The 27,157-nt window shown below is 36.2% G+C and overlaps 1 protein-coding gene across 3 annotated transcripts; it reads left to right on the top strand.

Annotated features, from left to right (window-relative positions):
• Positions 1–203: 203 nt before the first annotated feature.
• Positions 204–27,157, top strand: FAM174A (family with sequence similarity 174 member A; the record flags this gene model as incomplete). Of its 3 annotated transcripts, none has more annotated exons than XM_082458276.1 (3): positions 204–787; positions 14,715–14,849; positions 26,600–27,157. In XM_082458276.1, exons 1-3 carry the CDS (start codon positions 348–350, stop codon positions 26,601–26,603), a joined length of 579 nt encoding a protein of 192 aa, XP_082314402.1. In that variant the 5' UTR covers positions 204–347. The 3 variants fall into 3 exon arrangements, with proteins under 3 accessions (XP_082314402.1, XP_082314401.1, XP_082314403.1); XM_082458275.1 differs by lacking the exon at positions 26,600–27,157 and adding an exon at positions 20,520–20,667; XM_082458277.1 differs by lacking the exon at positions 26,600–27,157 and having other exon boundaries at positions 14,715–14,853.

Raw genomic sequence — 27,157 nt, 5'->3', positions numbered from 1 at the left:
ACAACTTTTTTTTGTTTACTTTCTTACTTGTGAGCCAACCACGGAGCTCTTCCCCATGCCTTCTGGCAGGGCGCGTGCGCGGATGGCCTTGCGCGCCTGACGTCACGGAACGCGCCAGCCCCGTCATGTTAGCAACCGAAAGCGTCCCTGGTAGCAGTGGCGGCTGAGATGTACGAACTTCCGGTTCTCCCGGCAGCTGTAGCCGCTGACGCTTCTGCCACCTACTGTGGCCGGGTCTTAGCCCGGGATTTGGTCACCCTTCGTTCTTCACTGCGCCCATGGTCCCACCTGGAGCCAGGGCGGCGGGCCCGGCAGCTCCCACGTGGTGAGAGGGCGGTCCGGGAAAAATGAAGGCGACGCACTGTAGCTGCTGCCTCAGCCACCTGCTCGCCTCCGCCCTCCTGCTGTTGCTACTGCTGCCTGAGTTGAGAGGGCCCTTGGAGGTACTGCTGCAGGCGGCCGAGGCCGTGCCGGATCCCAGGCCTCCGGACCGTGGGCCGCGAACCCTGCCACCTCTGCCGCCCGGCCCCACAGCTGCCCAGTCCCCGGGCCGCGCTCCGGCCGAAGCCGAGGGACCACGGGGCGCCGAGGGCGTCAATAGCAGCACTCCCGGGGCGGGGCTTGCAGCAGAAGACCCAGGCGGGAAGGCAGGGGAAGAAGGCCCAGTGGGTGGCGTCCTCGCTGTGAGCCCCAACCCCGACGACAAGCCCATGACCCAACGAGCCCTGACCGTGTTGATGGTGGTGAGTGGCGCGGTGCTGGTGTACTTCGTCGTCAGGACGGTCAGGTGAGGCGAAGCCTCGATGAGCCTCCCTCGCAGGCCTGAAATGGGCTATCTTTTGACCTGGCGTTGCCCTCTTCCCACCCCCAGTATCATGGGTGCCTGCCTGAGTGAGAGACTGTGAGGATGAATGTCTTAAAAGCCTGTGGTACCTTTGGGAGTATTTAAACCACCAAGTAGTTGCTCCCTTTCATTTATAAATTATAAATTAGTACCGAACCTCTAAATCAATCTTTATTTGAGTAAATTAATAATAATGCAGAATGACCTTATTATCTGGATACTTTATTTTATAAAATGTAAAAGAAGAAAAGTTCTTTTAGCAGTAGTTTCTTAGTGTTGACTTTTAACCCACCACCTTAGTAATTCGGTTGTACCACATGAAATTTCTTACATTCCACCTTTTTTAACCGGGAATACTGACAATTTTGTATGATTCAATCTTTGTCATAGTCCCTATTAGAAACATCTAGCATTCATTTTGCATGGCACTAAATGTTTCAATGCAAAGTGTTACCGGTTGCATGATAAGATGGAAAACTGATACCTATGCGGGGGTGGGGGGGGGAAACGTCATAAATATGATCCTGTTTTAATATTGGTACATATGTTTAATATCCTAACTATCCTATCCTGATTTTAAATTTACAAAAATTTGAACTAGTAAATGGATAAATCTGATATCTTACACACAAAAAAACCTTTGCAAAGTGAATTCATCTATAAATCTAAGTCATTCAAAAGTTTAAACTTACAAATGAATAGTTTTTTGATCCTATTCTTACTACAGAATGTTAGATTATAGAATTACTTAAATTTCAGATTTGGTACAGATATGGACATGTAAATGACATCTTTCACTTTACATATGATAAAACTGACCTAGAAGAGTAAAGTGGTTTAATTTGTGTCCCATGGAGTCTAATGACCATCTACGATTGTAAAATCCATTGTTTGCTTTGTTTGAATTTTTTTCCCATTAACATGATGTCTGTGTCCTAATCTATGATCAACCTTTTGATGAAGTAGACCAGGTCTTTATGTTGTACCAGGTTATGAGTAAAAGTAGAAGACTGTCACTTATTTTTCTACTCCTCTTAATGCCTCATCAAGTAGAAAAGGAATTATATAATTCAATTAGTGACATTTGTTACTGTTGGAAGTAACTTCCACTTGATACATTCCATTGTTACTGAAGTAAAGTTATTTTATGGCATCAATCATGATATTAAAATATTTCAACTATGTAGTAAGACTGATTTGGAAAATCTATAATAAAGCCTCTTTAACTGGGTTAGTTGGGGACCACCTCTCTGAAGAGCTGACATGCAGAGCCAAGACCTCACTGTTAGAAGGAGCCAGCCAAGAGAACAGCTGAGGAAGCACTGTGTAGTTTCCTCCTGTATAAATACAGTAGAGGGTAGGTTTATAGGAATGCACTGGTTTGTTTTCTAAACTATTTCACATTTTTTCCTGTAACTGCCTACCCTCTACTATTTCATATATTTCTTTAAATGGATTTATTTAAACTGAAAGTTTCCTTTTAAACATATCTATTTATTATTTTGTGAACAGAAAACCAACATCCCTTGGCTTAAATAACTGATTGAAGAAGTACAATGTAAGCCAGTGGTAGACGTGTGGTCCAGAGAACCCTGGAGGGTGGGAGGGTTCTCTGAGACCTCTTCAGGGGATCTGCAAGATCAAAACTATTTTCAAAATAATACATTCTAAGTTTATAGGGCACAAGAAGTTCATTGATACAGTTTCAAATTGCACATTGCAACTAGCTTTTAAGAAACTACCTCTTGTTGAGTTTTGGTGTACTATCAAAATAGCATAAACACCAGTATCTGAAAACGCTATTAAAATGCACCTCGCTTTTCCAAGCTCATATCTACATGAACCTGGATTTTCTTTATATCCTTCAACCAAACAACACATTGCAAATGATTGAAGGCAGAAGCAGATATGAAAATCTAGCTGTTTTCTATTTTCTCTCTTTTCATTTTCTATCTAGTTCTACCCATTTAAGCCAGAGATTAAAGAGATTTAAAAAAATCTAAATCTATGCCAATTTTCACCTTTTTCTGTTTTCTTTTTGATAGTATATTTTTCACAAAAAACTATGTTAATATGTAGTGGATTTATTCTAATTTTAAAAAGCAAATGATATTTTAAAGTTTTCTTAGGTTTAATTAGCATATTAATAATCCACATAATTGATATATATATAATCCACATATTTATAAGCTCTTTGGGGCCCTGAATAATTTTAAGAACGTAAAGGAATTTTAAGATCAAAACATTTGAGAACCACTGGTGGAAACAATATTATTTGAGTTATATACTGTTGGTTCACAAAACCCAGCAAATCCAGGCCCACATTCTGTTAAAGAGGAAGTTAGAAAATGAGGTGTTACAGACATATTACCACCAAACTGAGACTTTCTTCTTGATATAAAGAAATATTAGAAGAAAACTGAAGCAGTAATTACTTTTCCCACTATATAGTTGTTAGTTAATGCTGTCTGTATATTTACTATAAATATCCAGAGTATCCTAAGTATTATGTTTCATACACATATAAATAATGGGTCTGATGATAACTTTTTGGGGATGATCTTTTTTCATTTTGCTTCCACCTTATGTATAATCTTATATATAATTGTTTATCGCCATTGATTTTCTATCTTCATTTCTGTAAAGCTCGGAAGGGTACAGTCTTTTCAGTCTGATTCTGTTGGATGACTCACTAATATTGTGTGTTAACAGCCAAATTCTGAACCTATGGCTAAGAAAAACTGGACTCTTTAACCAGCATCTAGTACATTCATTTAGTCCAAGTCCTAAATTTAGTTGGCCACCTGATGTCCAAAGCTTGACTGATGCTAACAATGTCTGGGCAATGTTCAGAACTTATGCTTTTTGCTTCCAGATTATGGGATGAAAACTATTCATTTTGGTGAATGCCCATTTTGACCCCCCAACTTCCAAAATAGGCATGACAACACCGCAGCATTATTTATTTGTGCCAAGGGGGAAGAATGGGCCAAAATCATCATTTCATTAAATCATATGTGAAAACACTGAGAATATTTTACTTGTAAAGTACTTGAACTCCATGAAATGTCCATATTGTTTTACTTTAATCTAATTCAGTTATAATGAATGTGTAACTAGAGATAACTTCCCCTTTGAGTCTGGAAATATTCCAAAGAACAATTAGATTCTCTCTGTAGAAATTGAAATATATATAGAGAGAAGGAACAGAGTAGGCTTCCTAAGACTAATACATAGTCTTTCTGAGAAGAGGCTCATTGTCTGTCTCATTCTCTATTATATCCCCAGTGCTGAATATTATGTACAAAATAGGGTAGGCCCTGAGTAAGTAGTTGCCTAATTAATGAGTGTTCTTAGTTCTTGTCGGGGATCAGTGTGAGTCTGGGGAAGACTCAAAAACATGAGGACAAAGGTTATTTACTTACCATTTTTTATCCAAGGCTAAGTACAGTGTTTGCACTCAGACATTTAGTAAATGAACTAAGTTTGATTAGACTGAGAAAATAAATGTTTGGGTAGGGAAAACAGTTATTTTATTACGTTTTTCAAAAGAAATAACATTCCCCATCTTTCTCCTCCTGTACACTTTTCCTTTCATGCTTCATTCTAATATTAAAGGAATATTAGGTTACTGCTTCTGTCAGTTACTATTTTAGTTAAACACATAGAACAAGCCTGGCTAACTTAAACTAATGGGGATTTACTGGAAGAATGCTGAGATCTCAGAAAGTCAAAGAGAAACTGGAGAATCGGTTCTGGGAACAGGCAGAAACTAAGTCAGCTTAGGAGACAAGACATCAAAATGCCACACAGGTTTCTTTGCAGGAACATACCATTGTATAGATATGCAGTAGTTTTCAGTCTCTTGGACCCTCAGCTTAGGAATCAAATTCCATGGAAGGAGAAATAAGTTAAGTCTATCTATTGGCAGAGGTGGTGGGAATCTTAATTATCATCTCACCAGACTGTTTACTGTGGTAGAGATACTACCAATAAAGGAATATGGGTGCAAAAAGGAAAGGAATACCGTCACCAAAACAACATATTTACACCTCCCTGATCCATCTTTGCTCTAGGAATCAAGGAGGAATATAAACTATTCATACCCACCTTGCTAGATATTTTTTAGCCTAGCAGTTTAAAACACCAGTCCCTATGAGTGGCTCAAGAAGTGTCATGCAATTTGACCAGCAGTCTGTAAGGTCACTAATCACCTCCAAGCTACCAAATGTTCTTTATTCTACCAGAAGGGTCTTTATTCTGAATAGCTCTACTGCATTTGTTACCAATCATTTAATTCTTGAGTAATTTTCCTCTATTGGCTTCTGTTCCTTTTTACTATTTTAACCCCTTTTCAGTATAGTCTTATGGGAAGTCAGACTTTCTGAGTTCTAATCCCAAGAGCTGTGTACTCTTGGGTAAGTTACATAGCAGCTCTAAAGTTCAGCTCAGGTTTTGTAAAATAGAGAAAATGGTAGTATTTACCAGAAAGGATTGTTTCAAGGACCTATACAAAGTACTTAGCACAGTTCCTGGCACATAATAACTGCTCAATGAATTTTACTAGTGATAATGATTATTTTTTCTTATCACCCTTTTCTGATCTCTTCCATGGATCTTTTCCGTTTTCTCTTATAATAAGGACAAAATCTAGGCTTCTGAGAGTGCTTCTTTTTATTTATTTATTTGTAATTGAATGAAAGATTCCTTAAATTCTATAGTGATTTACAATTTTCAAAAGTTTCACACAGATGATTTCGTGCTTCTAAAGCTATCTCTTTAGTCTGTTCTTCTACATATGATAATAGGGTTTTCTGTATTTAAGCAATATTTATCATGTGCAGTTCTGGGAGATAAAAGTAATGAGGTTAATTTGGGGGGGAATTTGGGCCAGGGTAGTGCTCCCCAACCTTTTTCGTGCCATGCCACACTTAGAAATTGATATTCATGTAGGGTAAATGCTTGAGACTATTTGCCCTGATCTCTGTCAAGCTTGGACCCTGTTAGCTATTCCAAAGGACTAAGGAGATCTTTGTTTTGGCACATCAGTAAACCATTTGCGTGTATGACACAGTGGTTGGGAAGTGTTTATAGAATGGTGCTGAATGTGGACTATGTAAAGAAATAGTAAGACAAGTTATCATATGGGCCACCTTTAAATCCAGATTCTTAAAATGAAGAGAATCATAAGGAAACATACAAGTAGGTGATGGAACACTGGTAACCTAACTCAGAGAAGCTAGGATGCTCAATGCCCTTATCAGTTAGGAGGTTTTTACCTGTGAGTAATAGAATATCCAATTAAACGTGACTTTAACATAAGGACATGTTTTGTAGTTGTTTCTTATCATGAATATGAGCAGGCTCAGGCTTAGTTCAGTGACTTTGTGAGATTATCAAGGATCTGGCTTTTTCTATCCTTGTCTCACCATGGGATGGCTACCTCAGCTTTAAGCATTGTGTTCCCACACAATAGTATCTCAAATAGGAAAGAGGGAAGGGGGCCTGAAAAGAGGCCTTCTCTTCCTATGTTCTTTTTTTATCAAGGAGAAAAATCTTTCCCAGAAACCCCACTACTTGAGTTCACCCCTTCTATCTCATTTGTCTGAACTGCTTCATCTACTTAGCCCTAGACAATGACTGGCAAAAGGGAAATTATATTTTCATGATTGGTTGCACCAATTATTATGATCATTATGTATCTCTTAGGGCTGGGCTCAATTGCTGTCTAACCAAAATCATGGTACTGTTAAGGCAGAAGAGAGTTTCCTTTAGGATAAACAAAAAGCAGATACTGTTACAGTGATCAAAACTAAGAGATGGCCTAACCAGAAGATCATAAATGTACTTATTATTGTAAGTAGCTACCAAGTCATTACTTTTTACCATGAAAGGACGAACCAGAAAATGCAATTCACTTAAAACAATATATCCAGACTGGTATAATGTAAGATCATTGTGTAAGGGATCAGAAGACGACTGTTTGGTAGCTAATTTTGGACGTTGGTTAGAATTACTTTGAATCATTAGGATTGTTGTGAGGATTACATCAGGTAATGCTTGCAAGCTGCTTAGCTCAATGCCTGACATATGTGCACACTCGGTAAATAGTAGTATTCTTAGTGAAATTTTTCTGTATCTAGAATTGCTATTGTAATATATTTGGGGGGTTTTACAGTATTTTCTGTAAAAAATGTATTTCCCCCATACCACACTCTGTGGTATCTGACCTCTTAAACTGTAATCAACAAGAGGTTAGGTCTGACAAGGCTAGAGATGGGGTGGGAGCAAGGGGAAAAAAGGAGGTTGTAAGAGAAATCTGCTAGAGTGTTGGTCATAGAGCCAGTCAAAGGTGAGGCGGGATGAATCTTAGAGGCGCTGGTTTGTAAATAAGACTTTAAAGTCGGTTGGGGAATAAACCCATGCTGAACTGTTAGAGGTGGAGGTCAGGAGAATTATCAGTCTTCACATCCCAAATTCTAGGGCCTAAAAGAGAACACTAGGAAATCTTTATAAAGACAAAGAGGAAAGATGACAAGGGAGCTATGTGCTGTGCACCTTCATGTAGGATACTTCATAGCTAAGCTATATGACATTTACTTAAGGTTTACTTCACCTGGGGGTATCCACCAGAATACCATCAAATGGGAGACAAATCTAAACACAAGAACTGATCGTACATGCTGAATTACAAGGAGCTTGTTTAGAAAAGGGGTCTATCAGAGAAAGCAACATTGCAATAACCTAAACATAGATAAACATGCATTTGATCTTTTCTTTTTTAACTTTTAGGTATTAGCAGTGAACATGTTACGGGAGATGAAAAGTGGCAGGATACCTTGCTGGGGAATCTTCTATTTAGTGCTGCACTTGGTCAAGCTTGTGATAGTGACAGAGCCTGGTAACTTATAAGCCAATAGAGAGGACCCAAGAATAATTATGAAAAGAAGCCAAAAAGATTCAAAAGCTCAGTAGTCTGTCAACTTGAGGTCAATAACTCATGACAGCACCATTGCTTTACATTAAAGTGGTATAATTACAGTGATCCTTGAGAGATCAAAAAGAGTAGAATTAGCTCATTTTATCCTATATATTAAGGCATGGATAGCTCTAGTGTTGGATATGGCTCCATGTAGAATGCTGAGATTTTAAAAGAAAAACAATAGTTTGGCTTTTGAAAGGATAAACTTCAATTATTTAGTGTGTAAATGAAGAATAACTACATGTTACAATATGGTAAATTTACATACCCAAAAGATAAAAATGAAACTCCACAGCACAGGATACAAGTTGAATATTGGTGGTTCTAATTGAGATGGAATATGAGAATCACCTGGGCTAAAACAGATAGGCTAATCTACCTAAAACATCCCAAATGCGTATCTTAGAGGTCCTGAATGCATGTTTAATATGCTTAATTATTCTAGGGGTGTGTGTGTGCGTGTGCGTGTGTGTGTGTGTGTGCGTGCGTGCGTGCGTGTGTGTGTGTGTGTGTGTGTGTGTGTGTGTGTGTGTGTCTAGATCCCTTAGGTTTTGCTGTGGTATGGTTCTGGAGATGGTGTTCTTTCAGGCTTCTCTTATACCAGAGGTGGTGATTTGCATATAAAATTGTAGGTGTCTTTGTTATACAGAGAAAATGCAAGATCTATTGTGAATCTGAATAGTTCAGTTAAATAATTTAACAGATATTTATTAGGCATATGCTTTATGCCAGTCCTTGTGTGCTGTAGGCAGAGTGATAAGAACAGATCTATTTCCTGTTCCCATGAAATTAATGGTCTAATAGGGAAGATAAAAAGTTACAAAAATAAGTGTGCAAGTACATCTTTGATAAGTTCTTCAAAGGATATGTGCATGGGTGGTATGGAAGCCAGTAATAGGTGCTTGTGACCTAGCTGGGTAGATTAGGGAAGCCTTCCTTGTAAAATGAATAGGCAGTACCACAGCAATATTGTGGTGGCCAATGTCAGAGAAAGCATAGCTATTATGAGGGAATGAGGGAAGGCTTTGTCAATGGAGTATAGAAAGTGAAGTAGAATGTAGAGTCAAGAGCAAGGTAAGGCCAGAGAGAAAAATATGAGCCATCCTGTGTTGAACTTTATAGGCCTTATTACAGAATCATTTACTGCCAAGCAGTAGGAAACCAGTGGTAATTTTAGAGGGGAGATTGGTGAGTGACCAGAGTAGACAGAGGTAGACAGTTATAAAGCTACTTTAATAATTAAGGCAATAGATAGTAGCAGTGGTAAGCACTGTAAGTGAACTTCAGTGATTCTCAGGAAGTTCAGTCAATTGGACTTTGTGATTGTGGCAGCCGTGGAGGCACACTGATCAAACCTCCCTTTAAGAGACCCTGCTGTGGGGATAGCCTCTAGCTTCCACAGCTTTGGATCTGTCACAGCATTCATGCCAGTGCCATGATTCCTAGACCTGCTTCCAGCCAATGATTGAATGTAGCCAAATCTGGTCATCGTGACTGACAGAGGACTCCCTTCTCTAATAGGCAACCTTTGCTTAAGGACATACCATTGGTCTGGTCAAAACTTTCTCAGAATTGCATTGCACTGGTACTGCTGTTCCTATCCTGTCATCCTTCCTTTCTACTCTCACAGGTGTCACACCTGTATCTCCCTCTGTAGGATTTCTTCCTCATCTCCAGCTCCCTCCCTCTTTATCCTTCAGAAGCCTTTCCCCTGATAAATCTTCTGCATACTGTATTAGTTTGCCAGGGCTGCTATAACAAAGTACCACAAACTAGGTGAACTTAAAATTTTATCACGTCACAGTTCTGGAGGCTAGACTTTCGAAATCAAGGTATTGGCAGTGTCGGTTTCTTCTGAGAGTTATGAGGGAGTGTTCTGAACTGAATGTTTACGTCCCCCCCCCCCAAAATTCATATGTGACTGTACTTGAAGATAAAGCCTGTGAGGAGGCGAAAAAGGTTAAATGAGGTCATAGGGGAGGTGCCCTCATCTAATAGGGCTGATCCCTTATAAGAAAAGGAAAAGACTCCAGATTGCTCTCTTTCTCTTCCTTTACACCCAAAGAAGAGATCATGTGAGCACACAGTGAAATGACAGCTGCCTACAAGCCAAGGGAAGACGCCTCAGAATGAAACCTATCTTGCAGGTACCTTTATCTTGGACTTCCCAGCCATAAGAATGGTGATAAATAAATTTCTGTTGTTTAAGCCATCAAGACTATGGTATTTTGTTATGACAAACTGAGCCGACTAATACAGAGAAGGTTCTGTTCCAGGTCCCTCTCCCTGGCTTTTAGATGGGTCATCTTCATGTTCACTTGGTGTTCTCTCTGTATCCATATCTGTCTCCAAATTTCATCTTTTTATAAGGACACTGGTCATGTTGGAGTAGGGCTCATTCTAATGACTTCATTTTAACTTGACTGATTCTGTGAAGACCCTATTTTCAAACAACATCACATTCTGAGCAACTAAGGATTAGGATTTCAACATATGAATTTTCAGGGGACACAATTCAACTCATAACATACTCGTCTCTTATTGGTGTCTGCTTCTTGAAAAACGTGACATTTCAGTGATGGATTAGGTTTGGTGAATGGGAGATGAAGATGAGAGAGATTTCAGATAAAATAATTTTTACTGTGTGTTATATATTGGGTTGAATTTCTTCATGAAAATCATAGACAACTAAAATTGTGGCTCACCAATTTTTATTTATGTCTCAGTGCAAAAAAAATGAGTTCCAAAACCATTCTTGATCAGTAATTCACTTTTCTTGCCAAAAAAAGTCAAGGCAAACAAATTCTTTTTCATTATTCGTACCTTTATTAAGATTTACTCTTCTTTATCATGATGCCTAATCATATAGGAGAGTGTATGTCTGTAAAATATACACTAAATACTATATTCCTCAGTCAGTTTTGAATGCGTAATAGAAGAAATTAAGGAATAATATTACTTGTATAATTCCTTACTTAATAATACCCTACAGGCATTCAGTTAAGACAAGAAAATCAGATCAGTACAGCGAGTTACAGCAGGTTACATTGATTGGTTTTCTCCCTTTCACAGAGTAGTAAAATGAAAGGGAGTTTTATTCTGTTGTGTTTATTTTATGTGGCATCATACATTTTTACATAAAATTTTATCAACCTTACTTTAGTAGTTTAGTTTTATTTTTCTACTGTAGCTTTTACATGTTATTTAAACAGAAATAATTCTTACCGACCTGAGTATAATGGAACATAGAGGAATCTGCATCTATTTTAGACAGCTCTTTGAATAATAACTTGAATACCTGGAAGGTATCTGATCAAGATCATTTACCTGTGATTGCCATGTGATGAATGAATATAAATCAATATAATAATAAACCATATTGCTATTTTCTTTTGCCTTCTTAGGCTTCCATATTTTCCTCTCTACACATGTATAGATAAAGTCCCAATTTTTTTGTTAACTGAAGAGCCAACAAAATATTTTTTCAGGTTGCATTTATGTGTTTACTATGTCTGGTAGAAAACTGTGCATATCTATGATTATATGTATGTAGTTATTAACATACATGGACAAATTGGGCATCATGAGCTTAATGAAAACATTAATTTGTAGGAAAAGAGCCATAGCTGTTAAAATTGCATGAATTTTAAATCCTCCTCTCCTTTGTTTAAAAATAATGTACACTGCATATTAAAAAATGGAAGTAGCCTTTTTACTTAAAGTTTCAGTATATTCTTATGTGTATTGTATTTTTCACTTAATGTTTATTAGTATTTTAAGTAGGCGGTTCATTGAATCCGCCCAATAATTTTAAAGCTTTATAAGTGTTTCTGGCTTTCCCTGAGAAAAATCACTGCATATGGATGTGTTTTATTATATTTGATGTTTTTATGGCCATAAAGCTGTCATGACCATGTAGCCATCACCGCCTATACCCTTGGACTTAGGAAAGACATTCTTAGGGAAGTTGCATTTGAAGTTTAAATTCTATTTAACAATATATAGTTTTTTAATTTGACTTATTCTTGTATGAATTAGTGACGTTTACTAAAATACTAAATTCATTTTAACTGAACTGCATTCCCCTATTTATTTGGTGCCTGAGGGTGCACAGTCTTTGCATATGAAGTAAGTTCTTATTAAAGAGTTTGGATTCAGAAGGTGGTATTTATATACACGTTAAAAGACAGTAGAGGCTGAAATAAATAATAAAGTGCTCACACCAATGCAATCAAATGTTTAAACAGAAAGAGAAAACAGTGTTATTGGGCAGATTAGATTAGCCACTCATTGAAAGATTGGAAAATCATTCAAGGTATGATGATGACCTTGGAAGTGGAGAAGAGTGTCAGCTGAGATAAATGTCAAAAGTCCTTAAACTCTATGTTCATATCATTTCCTTTTTAAAGACTTGGCAAGGTATCCTGTGACTGACAATGACCTGGTTATTAACATATTGACTATTTGATATGTAATATGTGACCTGAAGGAATCTAGTTTATTTCCAAAAATAATTTCACATGACTGAAAAATGCCAGAATGTTTGGAAAGCCATATGGTTTAGAAAACTGAGCAACAGACTGGCAAAAGGGAAGAGAAGAAATTATGACTCTGAATATTCTTAACTTAAGCTGCCAGGTGGCTTCACTCATTCTTATGTATTCACTTTTTAAAATCAAAGCAGTGCGTGCAAATGTTATTAAATCATGTGGTTCAAAAAGACCAATAGTGAACTATAATTCCCCTGTACCTTTCTATTCCTACTTCCAGTGTCAGTACTTCCATCATTTCTGTTCTTAGTTCTTCTGTGAATTACTTTCATCAGTCTAAATCAGAGATTGGCAAACTGACCCATAAGCCATATCCAGTCTGCTGACCTGGTTTTCTAAGGCCTATGAGCCTTAGAATGTGTCTTACATTTTTAAAGCGTTGTAAAAAATCAAAATAATAACTGAAGAAGTTAAGATGAATGTGTGACAGAGACCATATGTGATGTACAGTGCCTAAAATATTTACTGTCTGATCCTTTACAGAAAAAAGTTTAGATTTCTGGTCTACATAAGGTACGTGTGTATGTGTATGTTTATGAGCATACACACATATTCAATACATAGAAACATGCACACATATATATACTTGTAAATTTAACAACCTAAACACATGTAATTTTTCACTATATAAAGATAGGCTTATACTTCATACCATCACCAGTTCTACCTCATTTTTGCCAGTTATTAGTATTAACTCTTTCACTGGTTTTATTTGTAGCTTTAAATACTATACTTAATTAACTTGGTTTCCTTTTCTACCATCTTTGGGTGGGCATATAGAATAGATTTTTAGGCAGTGATTAGTGGAAATTATCTCGGTTTTTGCCTAAAGTTAGTAATATTTTGTAAATTTTGATCAGCCAGGTACTTTATACCCAGAAGCTAGCACAATGCCTGATGCTTAGTAAGACTCAAATATTTCTTAGTAAGACTCAAATATATATACACATGGGACAGTTTGTCTCCTAGGGGTCCCCACTATCATTTTTACAGAGGCTCGTATTGCTCTATACTTGGTGCTATAGTTGTAGTATTTCTTATCACACTTATTACGTCATACAAAGTGAATCAGAATTTAAGTAAACTTATTTGTTATTACTTGCTATCTTCTGTTTTGTTTTTAAACTCCCATAGATACTTGTGTGAAACATTTTTCTGTGTGTAGAGTTGAGGTTGTTACGTTGGAGGTGATTTAGGCATTGATTTCAGGGTCAGATTTGGATCACTGAACTAGAATATGATGTCACTCAGACCCTCAACAAATATTTAAGGAGAATCTTAATCAGACACTGTGTTACAAAGTAGCAATACAGTGGCGAACATGATAGGCATGGCTTCTCCCCTCATGCAACTTAGTGGGAGAGACAGGCAAATAAACACTCAAATAAATACATACATAGCACACATAAATGCAAGTTGAGATAAATAATTTGAAGGAAAAGAACAAGTTATTTGAGAGAGAAGGAGACTGTAGGGTTCTAAATCATTAGACACCTTCATATATATACAGATAATAGTTAAATATTAAAATATTTTCTCTCCTCTAGAGCAGTAGTTCTCAAACTTTAGTTTGCATCAAACCCACAAGGAGTGGTTGTTCAAACACTGGCTTCTGGGCCCCAAATTCAAAGTTTCTTACTCACTAGGTCCGGGTGGGCATGAGGATTTGCATTTCTAATAAGCCCCTAGATGACTGTCATTCTCCTGATCCAGAGAACCACACATCAAGAACCATTGATCTAGGATAGTGGCTTTCAGTACATTGGAGACACTTGTAGAACGTTAATAAGCTATTGATGCCTACTTCCTATCCCTGGAAATTATCATTTAATTGTATGGCGATACGGCCCGAGAAAGGAGCTTTTTAAAATACCCTAGGTGATTCTGATATGCAACCAGGAGTCTACACTACCTAGTCTAGAATTTGCGTGCATATATACATACAGTTTCATAGTGGGGCAGAAAGTACCTAACGCTGCACAGTGGCAAGAAGGCATGGAGGAGATGGGAAAAAGGCTGGAACATAATCCTTCAGTAAAAACATTGTACCAGAACTAAGACTTGAGGGATTATCTGTCAACATTATAAGTGGACAGAAAGAGAAGAAAGTATGTCAGACAGAGGAAATGGATGGCACACAAACATACAGGAGAAGCTTTTGTTTAATTAATAATCCTAGGTGGTAAATTGGTTTCGTTTCTGAAATGTAACCATTCTGATATTGAATGCCTCCAATGTCAGAAACTGGGATAATTTATTTTTAGTTTACAAGTAAGTTTAAAGATCATCTCTACCATATTCAAATAATTTTTATTCATTAATATGTTCTATTTAATAGGATGAGAAGAAGAAACCGAAAGACTAGGAGATACGGAGTGTTGGACACTAACATAGAAAACATGGAATTGACACCTTTAGAACAAGATGATGAGGATGATGATAACACATTGTTTGATGCCAATCATCCTCGAAGGTAAGTGTTGAGCAGTTTAATTCCATGAGTCAGGAGGTACTTTGACAAGTAAACAAAAAATAAAGTAGAATTTCATTTAACAGTTTGTATCCTAAATGATTATTTTCAGTTCTGTTTAATGAAGTTCTTTGTGCTACCCAACCAATAGCTCACATTCGCATTGCTTTGCTAAAAGAGATGTAAACAATAGAATATCATCCCCCAAGGAAATCATTATTGTAGATCTCCTTGAAGAGCTTGGTCCTTTTAACTGCTGCATAATAATAATTGTGTGTGTGTGTGAGAGAGAGAGGGAGGGAGGGAGATTAGTAAACTTGATTTTCTTTTTGCATTCTGAAAATATTTTGGTTTTAGTCTGGGTTATTCTATTTGTAAACAGTGTTTTCAGCAGAATTGTGGGACTAATGGTCAGTGGTCTGACAGTGTGGCTATAATGTCTATTCTCAGATCTATTCTCACTGAGTGTTAAGACCTTTCCTAAAAGGTTTGGATAAACAAAGTTATATGGATATAGACTAGTTTCAATGCAAATGGAATGAGGAAAGGAGGCAATAAAGGTTCCACTCAATAGGGAAAGACATGTTGGAATAGAGGAGGAATTAGTTGGGTGAAGGAAAACTGGAGTCCAGAATCAGGTACGTATAGAAAGAGTACAGGAATCTGGGGGTTAAAAAAAAGACTCAACAAAAATTGGGCTATTAAATCAAATACATATGAGCTTTTAGTTGCTGGTAATTCATTCATTTAATAAAAATACATTCATGAAATGCCATAAAATAGTATTAGAGACCTGATATATAAACATGAACAAAACAATTGTATTTGTTCATTAGGGATTCAGTCTCTTAGTGAAAATAAACATGAATAGAATACATAAAAATGTTTTTATTTAGAATATTCTAAAGTTTATTTAGAACATTCAAATATACCCCCTGAAAGGCCTTAAATTGCCTATAAAGTATTGTACAATGCCCATTAAGTCTAATATTGCCAGTTGTTGACTGCTTCTTTAGGTGTGAACCAGATGAAGTTGCTCGCATGCGTTTAGGAGCCACTGTGTGTAATAGATACTTATCTTTACACCCTAGAAGGACAGTAAGAATAATTGTGAAATACAGCTGGGAACTGAGACTGACTGAGGGAACACCTCACCATTTCTCTCATCTTGGGCTCACCCTACAGAAGGTGCTCATTGAGGACGATGGGGGGGGTGAAGTCTCACTTTTTATATAATTATTTTCCTTTAATTTTCATCAAAGTTTTTATAGTATTTAAAAAGTGTGGTATTTGTAGTATTTTGAAAAGCTAAATGCATACGAGGTACCTCTTCTGTACACACACAGAAAGGGAACACAAAAAGGGAAGCTGTTGACTTAGGAAGTTGGGGTTGTTTCCGAAGAGGAACTGAATTTGAAGCCCAGTTTGTCTATTTTAAGTGTGCTTGACAGTCAGCAGCAACCACCCAGAGCTTAGTAGTTGTGAAAAATGATAGTTGTTCAGAATGCAGGCAGCAGAAAATGTCTGGAATGCAGCCTGTTGTGTGTGCACATGTATTTATATGTGCAAGGTGTTATACCTGGGGACCAGCTGTGACAAGTCATGGGGATGGGCAAGGTCTTTTTTTTTTTTTTTTTTTTTTTTTTTTTTAGGAAAATTGGAAGAGTTTTGTAGTCTCTTAAGGAGTTTGGTATTGCCCTGCTATCATTGGAGAACTATTGATGCTGCTTGACTGGGGTATATGTAATCAGATAACGAGATCTGTGTTGTAGTAGTGGGGAAAGTGGCCTAGGAGTGATGAAGAGGGACAGAACTAGGGAAGGTAGGAGGGGCATAAAGAAGGGGACAGTTTCCATGAGATATAGTTACCTGTAGCCATCTTTTATTCTGTATCTTGCTTCATCACAGACCTTTCTCCCATATTTATCCCTCTCTTATGCCCTGCTTCTCATGAATCTTGCATTCCATTAGAGAGCTAGACATTAATCAGAGTTACATAAACAGAGAAAGAATAAGAATAGGGTGGTGTGAGAACATATAGTGGGGGCACAGAACGTTTAACCAAAAACAAATGGTCCAGAAAAGCCTCTTGGAAGTGACATGTAAACTGAGACTTGAGACATCAGTAAAAATTAGCTAAATGAAAGGTGGATACAGGGGCAGGAGTTGGAGACAGAACTGCAGTCACAAAGTACCAGAAGCAAAAGAGTATAGTATAGTGTATTCAAGAAACTCAAAGAAGTTAAATATATGCTATATTAATATGTGTGAAATAAATGAATGGGTGGATGAATGATTTTTGAGCTTTGAATGCAAAAGGAAGAGGGTAAGGCAGAACAAAGAATCAGAAGGCAGGCTGTGATCCATGTTAATCAGTTAGAAATTATTCTACAGGTTACAAAGAGCCACTTGGAAAATTTTAAGACAGGGAAAACAATCAAAGCTATAGTTCGAAGATTACTGTGCATAAATTGGAGAAGAGTAAGATAAGGAGTAAGGTGACCAGGAAGAAGACCCGTTAGATGGTACACGTACATGGGGTGGCCTGTGCTAGGTGACAGCAAGAGAAGTAGAGAGGAGTGAATTATTCAAGAGGCTTTGAAAGGTATTAACAAGATTTAGGTATTGTGTTTGGGGGGGTGAAAGAGAAATGGTAATAATGGAGAAGCAAGTTTTGGGAGTAATGATAATGATAATTATCAATGATAATTGATAGTGAAATCAGCTTGAATTTTTTAGTATTATGATACCATTTACTTAAAAAACTTAGAATAAACTTTAACGTACACATGTCTAGATTAAGTAAGGAGAACAGCACAATGTTAAGTGTACTTACCTATTCATTCATTCATTCATCCAATAAATGAATGATGTAGCAGCTAGTTTATACAGCAACTATTTAATGCCTGGCACTAGTCTAGGTGCTTGGAGCACATTAAAGCAACAGAATAGAAAAGAAAAATTTTTTAAATCCTGACTTTGTGAAGCTTAGCTTCTATTGGGGAAGAGGTGAGATTGGGGGGTTGACAGTTCATTTTCATTTTTACTTTTCCTTCGATATACTTTTGTGTTATTTGATTTTTTTTTCTTCGAAGAGCATATGTTCATACATTACTTAAAAAGAAAAACCTTTTTGTCTGGGAATAATTTCAAATCTACAGAAAAGTTATAGGAATAAAAATAGTACAAAGAGTATACTAAACTTTTTATCTAGAATCACCTTTCCTTAACATTTTACTTTATTTGTTCTCTTGTGTTCTCTCTTTCACTCTCATAATATAGATACGGAAGAATGCATCCCTCTCATTTTATATTTAAGTGATGTTCTGGTATTTCCTCATAATTAGATTCAGAGTATGCATTCTTGGTGGAAATACTACATAGATCTTTCTACATCCTTCTCAGGATATTGTATCTGGAGACACACAGTGTCCATTTGTTCTTCAGTAGCAGTGGTATTTGTGATGTACCTCTTCAAGGTTTTGTCTAATTTCTCTAGTATGCACTGTTTTTTTCCCCTTTGCAACTAATAAAGAGACATTTTAAAATCATGAAAATATTTTGCGTATCATCAAAATTTCCCCCTAGGTTTAGTACCCATTTGTCGTGATTCTTGCCTGATCTAATCTTCACTATGATAGCTGCAAAATAATGATTTTCCAACCACAACATTGCCTCCATATTTACCATTCAGCATGGACACTGTACTGTAAGCAAGCGCTTACCCTCATTTCTTCTTTTTCTACCTATCTGTGTGCCTATCTATCTGTCTATCTATCTATCTACTTACCTATCTGTCTACTTACTGACATTATGGAATCATGATTTTCTCTTTTTTCAAAGGTTTATAATTCACTGATGTACTTGCCAGTGGGAGCCTCTTCAAGCTGGCTTCTGTGCCCTTGTGACTTGCTCCTTTTTTTTTTTAAGCACTTCCTTACATTTTGGCCTAACAAGGTGTTCCAGGCTCATTTTGTACCTACCTACCCTGCTACAGCCATGAAATCAACCATTTCTCCAAGGAGGCCTAGTTCCTTTGGGTACTAGGTGAGCTCTTTGTTACTGGGCATCCTTGCTTCTTGGCCCTGTCAGCAGACAAGCTTATGAAATGTATACATAAGCGCACACACACACACACACACACACACACACACTTGTGCACACTTATACATGCATATTTGCATATATGTGCATACTTTAGATATTATTACTTCACACCTCCCATTCTACCATTCCAGTCTATCCCCACTGGGTTCTTTCTTGCCTTCTTCCTTTTCCATAGTGGCATTTTTCTTGTTCATTGTGTTAAGAATGTCTCCCGGCAACATCCTGGCTCCCAGCAACATCAACACGTTTACTTCTTTGCTCAATCTTATAATAAAACTAATATAGTTTCAGAATTGCTTTGCCTAGAACACTACAATAAACAAACCTACCAAGAAGAGTTTAGGATTTGTTTGCAGTGTTCTCCTCAGAGCCTCATCCTGCCCAGGACTGAGGGTAGTCAGATACAGTAAGTAATTTGGCTTAGTTCTTTTTCTTCTCCCCTCTTCTATGTGTTTGTAATAGTCATTTGAAATATAATTTAAGTCATTTGCTTACTTCTGTTTTAGATTTATTCTGTCCTTCCCATTTTTATTGTTTTTTTTTTTTAATATGAAAAACACTAACATGCTTCCAAAAGTAAAAACTATACCAAAAAATTTTAAGAATATACACCCACTCACTCTCTGGTACACTCAGAGAAGTAGCACTCCCTCGTATCCCTTCCACTCCATTCTTCCCATCTCACCCATTGTAGATAATTGGCTTCATTATTTTCTGGTTTGTCCTCCTGTGGTTCTTTTGATAAAAGTTGGTTGGAATATGTTATTTCTTATGTTTTTCTTCTTTCTTATACAAGAGGTAGCAATATAGTGTATATTCTTTTATATTTTTTTGGTTGCGCTTAATAGTATCTCCTGTAAGTCATGCTACATAAGTTCATAGAGATTTTATTTTTCACAGCTACATAGTACTCCATGTTGTGTATGTATCATGATTTATTGAATTAATTGCCTATGCTCTGATGTTTAGGTAGTTTTCAATGATTTTGCAATTACAAATTATACTGCAGTGAATAAACCTGCACATACATATTTTTGTATTGTTGGAGGTGTATGCTCAGGGTAACTTTATAGGAGTGGGATTATTATCAAAGTGTGTGAGGTCAGTTTTAACCGTGAATATTGGAGGTGCCTATGATATCCCAGAGGACATAGCAAATTGGATGGATTCATTTTTTCACTAAGAGCAATGATAGACTGTCTGCCATGTATCCCCAGGCACTCTACTAAGCTCTGGGGATACAGTGGTGAACAAAAATGGACAAAATGCCCAGCCTCATGTAGTTAACAATAGATATACATACATAGACCAGAAATACAGAACAAAGAAGTCTGAGCTAGACTTAGGATTCCCGATTATAGTTTTTTGACCTTGCTAAAACCAGAGGTAGTGCTCTTCTCTAAGCCCGACCTACTTTTGCACCTTTTAAAATGAGCAGTAAGATGGATATTTCAGGGTGCCAAGAAGCAAAGACCAGTTTTTCTATTCCCCTTTTATTTTCTTCTTCAAACAGCATTAAATAACACCTACACTGATTTTAGATCTCTACTGTGCTTTTTTTTCAAGGTCTATGCACACATGGACCTCTTTTTCTGTCTCTCACTTTGAGGAGGGTGGACTCATTTCTTTTCTAGTAATGGACAGAAGTTTCAGAGAAGTGTGGATAGAGGTGTGTTTGTATTCCTATTACCTTCTGTAACTTAGAGATTATTTTCTGTTGAGATATACAGTCCAAACTCTATTACTTCATTTGAAGTAGATTCAATGGGCAGGACTTTCTCTGATCTTCTAGTGTTGGTATTAGATATTAAACATACATTATGCCGTCAATTTATTCAACATTTCAAATTTATCTTGTGGGAAAGATGCATAGATCTTCCTCGACTTACAATGGGGATATGTCCTGATAAAGCCAGTGTAAATTGATGATATCGTAAGTCGGAAATGCATTTAATATACCAAACTTAACTGAACATCATAGCTTAGCCTGGCCTACCTTAAATGTGCTCAGAGCACTTATATCAGCCTATACTTGGGCAAAATCATCTAACACAAAGCCTATTTTATAATAAAGTGTTGAATATCTCATGTAATTTATTGAGTACTGCACTGAAATTGAAAAACAGATTGGTTGTATGAGTACAAAATGGTTTTAAGTGTATCATTTGTTTACCCTCGTGATCGCATGGCTGATTGGGAACCATGGTTCCCTGCCACTGCCCCGCGTCACAAAAGAGAAAAGATCATACTAGCCTGAGAAAAGATCATAATTCAAAACTTGAAATATGGTTTCAACTGAATGCATATTATTTTCACACCATGATAAAGTCAAAAAAAAAAAATTGTTAAGTCAAACCATCATAAGTTGGGGACTGTCTGTATAGATCCTATTGTAACTCACTTTAATAACAGCTGATAATCATGGTTAATGCCATTAGTTGCTCTCGATAAAAGGGAAAAACCAATACTTATATGGAGAGTGTATCACAAGGTCTTTGTAGGCCCTGAAAGAGGATTTTCAGCAAGGGCTTCCCAGAGCAGTCATATAAATGGTAGAAAAAAGCAAGGGAATGTATGACAGTGGTAGAGAGAATGTCTTTAGAGGGATAAAATCAGGCAGGGGTCCTATCACTGAGCCAGGGGGAAACCTGGACACAGTGGGGTAGCAGAACTATAATAGGTGTAATTATAATAAACACTTAATAGTAAATACCTGCCTTAGTGCAGGATGTACCAGACACTGTGCTAGGCTCCTTAACAATGAAATCATCAAGACCATCTTGCAGGGTAGTTTCTATTGCTCTCACTTTAAAGATAGGAAAACTGAGGCTCAGAGAGTTTAAGTAATCTAGGCTTCTCTTCCTGCTGCAATCTCATTTCATTTTTCAAATATTTACTTGATTTATACCCATAAAAAGAATAATTCTAAAGTCTGTTCATTCTGTCTTCTATACAAGCACTCGCTGTTGTTCATTTTTCAAATGGGGACCCCCAAAATTAGGAATATAAATATTATTATTTGCCTGCCTTGCCAACTGCAGTGCAGAATCATATTAGTCTACAGTATAACTGCTGGTGATTCTTGTTGGATCATGTCTTACTGATGGTTCTTTCATTGTTTAAGTGCTTTCTAAAATTAGTTCATCTTCATTTTCCAAATTCTATCCACAAAATAACGGGAAGCAAGTCATTTCCAGAGAGGTAAATTAATTTCCTTGCTTACAATTTAATCACAGTATAAAACTATCCTTTTGTAGTCAGCTCTTTCTGAGAGGGGTGTTTTTAATGTGACTTTTAGTACATAAAAATTTTAATAGTAATTGTTGGTGGCTAGAATTTGGAGTACTTATTTTTAACTTTTTCTTTGCATTAGATTGAACCATATGAAACTGCTAGTATATGGTTTAACCTAAATTTCCTGAAGGAAGTTTATTATTTCATGTAATAAGATATAACAGGGCCAACTCCAGGCACAGTACATCAGGGCTCTGGCTTCTGTTCTTCGTGATCCCCTTGACTCTGACCATCTTCATGTGCGGGCTTCGTTTTGAGGCCAATAATAGGATGGTGCCAGCAGTTCCTATAATCATGCCCAGAATAGTAATTTTCAGTGGAAGTTAGGGACCAGCTATCTTGTGTCTCCTTTTTAGGAATGAGAATAGTTTCCCCAGAAACTCTGTTTAACAGAGTTTTGTTCTTGTTTTTGATTTTCATATCATTGGTTATGTGATCATTCCTGAACTAAACCCTTGCAAGAAAAATGGAAGTACCATGATTAGTTCAGAATTATTATCTGGGGTTGAATGGATATTGAGGAGTTAACCATCCTTACCACTAGATTTAAGCATTGAGGTTAATACAGTCAAATTGGGAAAATTTGTAGGTATGTAGAAAAAAATAGCTCAAGCAGTTTAGTTAATATGACTTCTCTTGAATTTGCTATTGATATCCTAATTTTGTATATTAGAGGTAATTTCTTTGGTTACTGAAACATTTTGTGCAAAGGAATTATAAAACTGAAAACCAAATATCAATTCTTTAACAATTGTGTAGGACGTTTTAGCTCTCTCAGATAGAAAAACCGATGAGTAATCAGAGACAGCTGTATATTAACTAAAAATTACCTTCATTTTTCTTAAAAAAATGTTGGAAATAAATACTCATAAGCAGTCTTAAAAATGCAGTTTAAAACAGTGCTTTACAACACAAAACAAGTGGAAAAAATACCTTGTTATTCTGTTTGATTTCTGCTGAACAGTAAAGTTACTGTTATTATTTTATATTGATGTACGCTAAAGGACATTTTGACAATCTTGGTAGCAGCTTCTAAAAGCTAGTACTGCTATCACTTTTAAGGCTATTCTAGTGATTTCTGCCAAGTATGTAATTTAAAAAACTCTATATTTGCTTTTTAGCTCCTTCCATTCTGCTTCATTAAATTTAATATTGTATTGTATGTGTTCATTACATTTGTGCTCAATGTTACTTGGCCACAAAGTATTTTCTGGTTATTAACATCAGCATATCATAGTCAGGAAGCAGATTTGATATAAGTGTGTTAACCAGAAACTCTCATTAAGAAGATCTTATTCAAACAGTTATCAATTTGAAAATAGTTCTAATTTCTAAATCACTGCTTTCAATGTGGAGCATAACATTTTATCAGAATAAACACTAAGGTTATTCAAAGTAAATAGAATATGTATAGGAATATGTCAAAGTACTAATGCTTATTTTAGATAGAAATTGGTATTTAAGGATGTCCAGTGTGTGTTACTAGTAGGATAGTCTGTAGTTTACCCATTTAAAGGGAACTATGCTGTCTTTGTCATTATTTAAACAGGTAATAAAAGAGAACCTTCATGTAGGGTTTTGGGGTGTTTTGTATATTTTACTTTTTTGTGGACATTGAGCCTTAGAAGAAAATTTGCCTTGCTCCATTCATCATCACAGTGTCGTTATTGGTTAAGAACATGAATAATTTGTATATTATTTCAACAAATGATATGTAACATTAAATTCAGTTTGGTAATGCTGTTTTCTCATCTCAGCACATGGTCTAGAGTTGCCCTGTCTAATTTGATAGCCGCTAGCCATATGTGGCTCTTCAACATTTGAAATTTGACTAGTGTGACTGAGGAACTGAATGTTTAATTTTATTGGGTTTTAACTAATTGAAATTTTAATTTAAATTGCCAGATTGCTATTGTGTTGGACAGTACAGACCTAGAGCAAAAGTGTTTGACTGATCTTGTCTAAACTAATTCTGTCAAATGGAAACTTACAGGACAGTTGAATCACAAGTTTCTGTTCATATAGCAGTTGATCTATTTAATAAAATGTTTACTTACTGCTTTGGTTCAGGATTTATATTCTGCCGTGACAGTCTGGATTGCAGACTCTCTGAGGTATATAGTGGGATAGCTGGGCGTGGGACGCAGAGCACAGCCACCTGTAAGGTTGATTTATGTGAATGGGGTTGCAGGACAGTACAGGGACAAGGACCTCAAGTTTATGGACAGAAAAAGTCCTAAACACAATTATTAAGGCATTAACCTTTCCCAGCATTCTCGGATAGTGTTCATTCTTTAAAATCCAAAGACATTATCTCTTCTTTAAGAGGACCAGGGAGAAAAAAACCTCCAGTAATCTAATATTTGCAAATGTATTTAAATGAACAAAGAATAACAATACTCTTGACTACACTAGGACAGTTTTTCCTTTCAAACTTGATTTGGTTTAATAGCCATTTTGATAGTTTAAGATTTTCCCAGTTAGCTCTTAGTTTGTCCTTGAAAATGTCTTTTTTTATCGTATCATTGCATAATGTGTAGAGACAGAACATTCTTGAAGCTTGAAAAATACTCAAACTGAGGTTTCCATAAAATGTATTAATACTACAGACTTGCTTTACCTCATAGAAAAACATGTGGTAAAAATATTTAACATGAGATCTACCCTCTCAAATTTTTAGTTACGTAATACACTATTGTTAACCTTAGGTGCAATGTTATTTAACAGGTCTCTAGAACTTATTCATCTTGCATAATTGAAACTTCATACCCTTTGAGTAGCAATTCCCCATTTCCCTTTCCCCTCAGTCCCTGGTAACCACCATTCTACTTTCTGCTTCTGTTAGATTGTCTATTTCTTGCTACAAGTAGTAGAGAACCTAGAATTACAGAGACTCAAAAGTCTTTCTCCTATCATAAGAAGTCTGCAGGAGTTGTCTCCTGGCATCCATTCAATGGCAGTTGGATTACAGGATCTCTACATCTATGCAGTTTTCCCAAATCTTTTCTGATGTTTGTTTTATCGTGGTTATATGGCTGCTTCCATTTTAGCCATCACATCTGTATTCCAGAAAACAAAATAGTGAGAGGCAAGAACCCAAGCCACATCTGTCTCTTTATCAGGAAATCAAAATTTCTCAGAACGGTCCCCTTCCCCCCAACAGACTGCCACCCTGCTTTGCTCACAAAAAAATCAGTATTTTTGTTAGCAAACGAAAAGGAGATAATAAATATTGAGCAGACAGCTTATAATATGTCACTCTGGCTATTCAGAGTATTTTCTGAAGGTTAAATTTGGCAACTGGCAAAAGAGAAATGTTGGGTTTGGAGTTGGGGGTCACTAAATGTAGGCATGAATTCCGAGGAATTATTGTTCATGAGTAGCAGGTTTTTTAATGACCTTCAATATATATTTTTGAAAAGCTTAAATTTACCCTCAAATTAAAATTTATTAGAATCTCATTAGCCTGTAATAGTCTAATCATCTAGAGATCTATTACAGATCGCTTACTAAAGATTCAGACAAAACAGTAAGTTGGAAGAGAGTATTATTCATTCTCATAGGTATCTCCAGTGAAGTTCTATATGTTAATGATGATTATAAAGGACGATTTATTAAGTTAGTAAAATCTGCACACCTTTGGCTTTGGTTGGACTAAGTGCTTTTGGTTGTAATGGCTCTTATTAGCAGAAGTTTCTTGGAATCTATGGATTGGATTAAGTAGCAGTAAAGCCTGATGTATAATTAGAATTAAAGTCTATAAAAATATGTGATGAAAATATAACCTCATATTACCATAAACTAGTCAATAAGGTAAGAAAATGGGCAAACTTGGCCATTAGATAGTTTAGAGAAAACTTTATCTTCTGTATGGATAAATTTTGTAACTGTATTATAAATATTAAAAGTATTTTTTATTCGTTTCATTGAATATACTTCCAGGCCTGCAGCTTCAATTAATCCTCATTTCTGAAGGTTTAGACATAGGATCAGTTAACAATTGTGTTTATAGAAACTATACATAAATAACTACATTGCATACTTAAGTCAACTAAAGTTGTTTATGAATATTATATAAGGATATAACTTTAGTATGACTATGAAATAGCCTTTAATTACCCACAATAATTATATATAAAATTCCTTTGAAAAAGTTAGAATTATAATTTGAAGAATAGTATCTGATATAATTAATATAGACAAAGTAATCATGTGTTTTATTGGTGCCATTCATTATCATTTCCTTAAATACTTTCATTATCTTCTGTCATTTCAAATCTTTGGGAATATTTTTAAATGTGTTTAAATTTGTTCCAGGATGGGCATTTATAGCATTTCTTTTTTCCTTGCAGATAAAAATGTGCCTTTTGATGAGAGGACTTCATCTTTCTACAATGAAGAGCAGAATTTCTATGTTTAAGGAATAAAAGCCACTTTATCAATGGGGGGTATTTAAGTTACATATATTATGATAACCTTTAATTAATTTCTTGTTGCAATAAATACTGTATCATTTTGTTATGTATTTCTCTGTGTAGAAGTGCTTTTAATGGGCTCAGAGTTGTTGGGAATAAATTGTACCATAACAGAAATCTGAAAATTACTTTAAAGCACAGTATTTTCTGATCAGTTTTTCTTTCTTGCTTACCTTATTATTGTAAACTGTTTACATACTAATCAGTTAATTTTTTTTTTTTTTGGCCGGTCAAGGTTTTTTGTTTTTGTTTTTTCCTGGAACTATAAATCCCAACAAACAACTGGTGTGTAAAAATAATTTAAAAATTTATTTACCAAGATGTATTTCCCATTTTTGTGGGGAAAAGAAGCCAAATTTATTACTTTGCATTTGGGTTTTTTGAATATTAAAAATGTCTGAGTTGTATGCAAAACAATAAATATGATTTAAAATA

This window comes from Balaenoptera physalus (genome assembly GCF_965194825.1).
Source record: "Balaenoptera physalus genome assembly, chromosome: 3".
NCBI lineage: Eukaryota > Metazoa > Chordata > Mammalia > Artiodactyla > Balaenopteridae > Balaenoptera > Balaenoptera physalus.
This window is presented reverse-complemented; position numbering and strand designations above follow the sequence as displayed.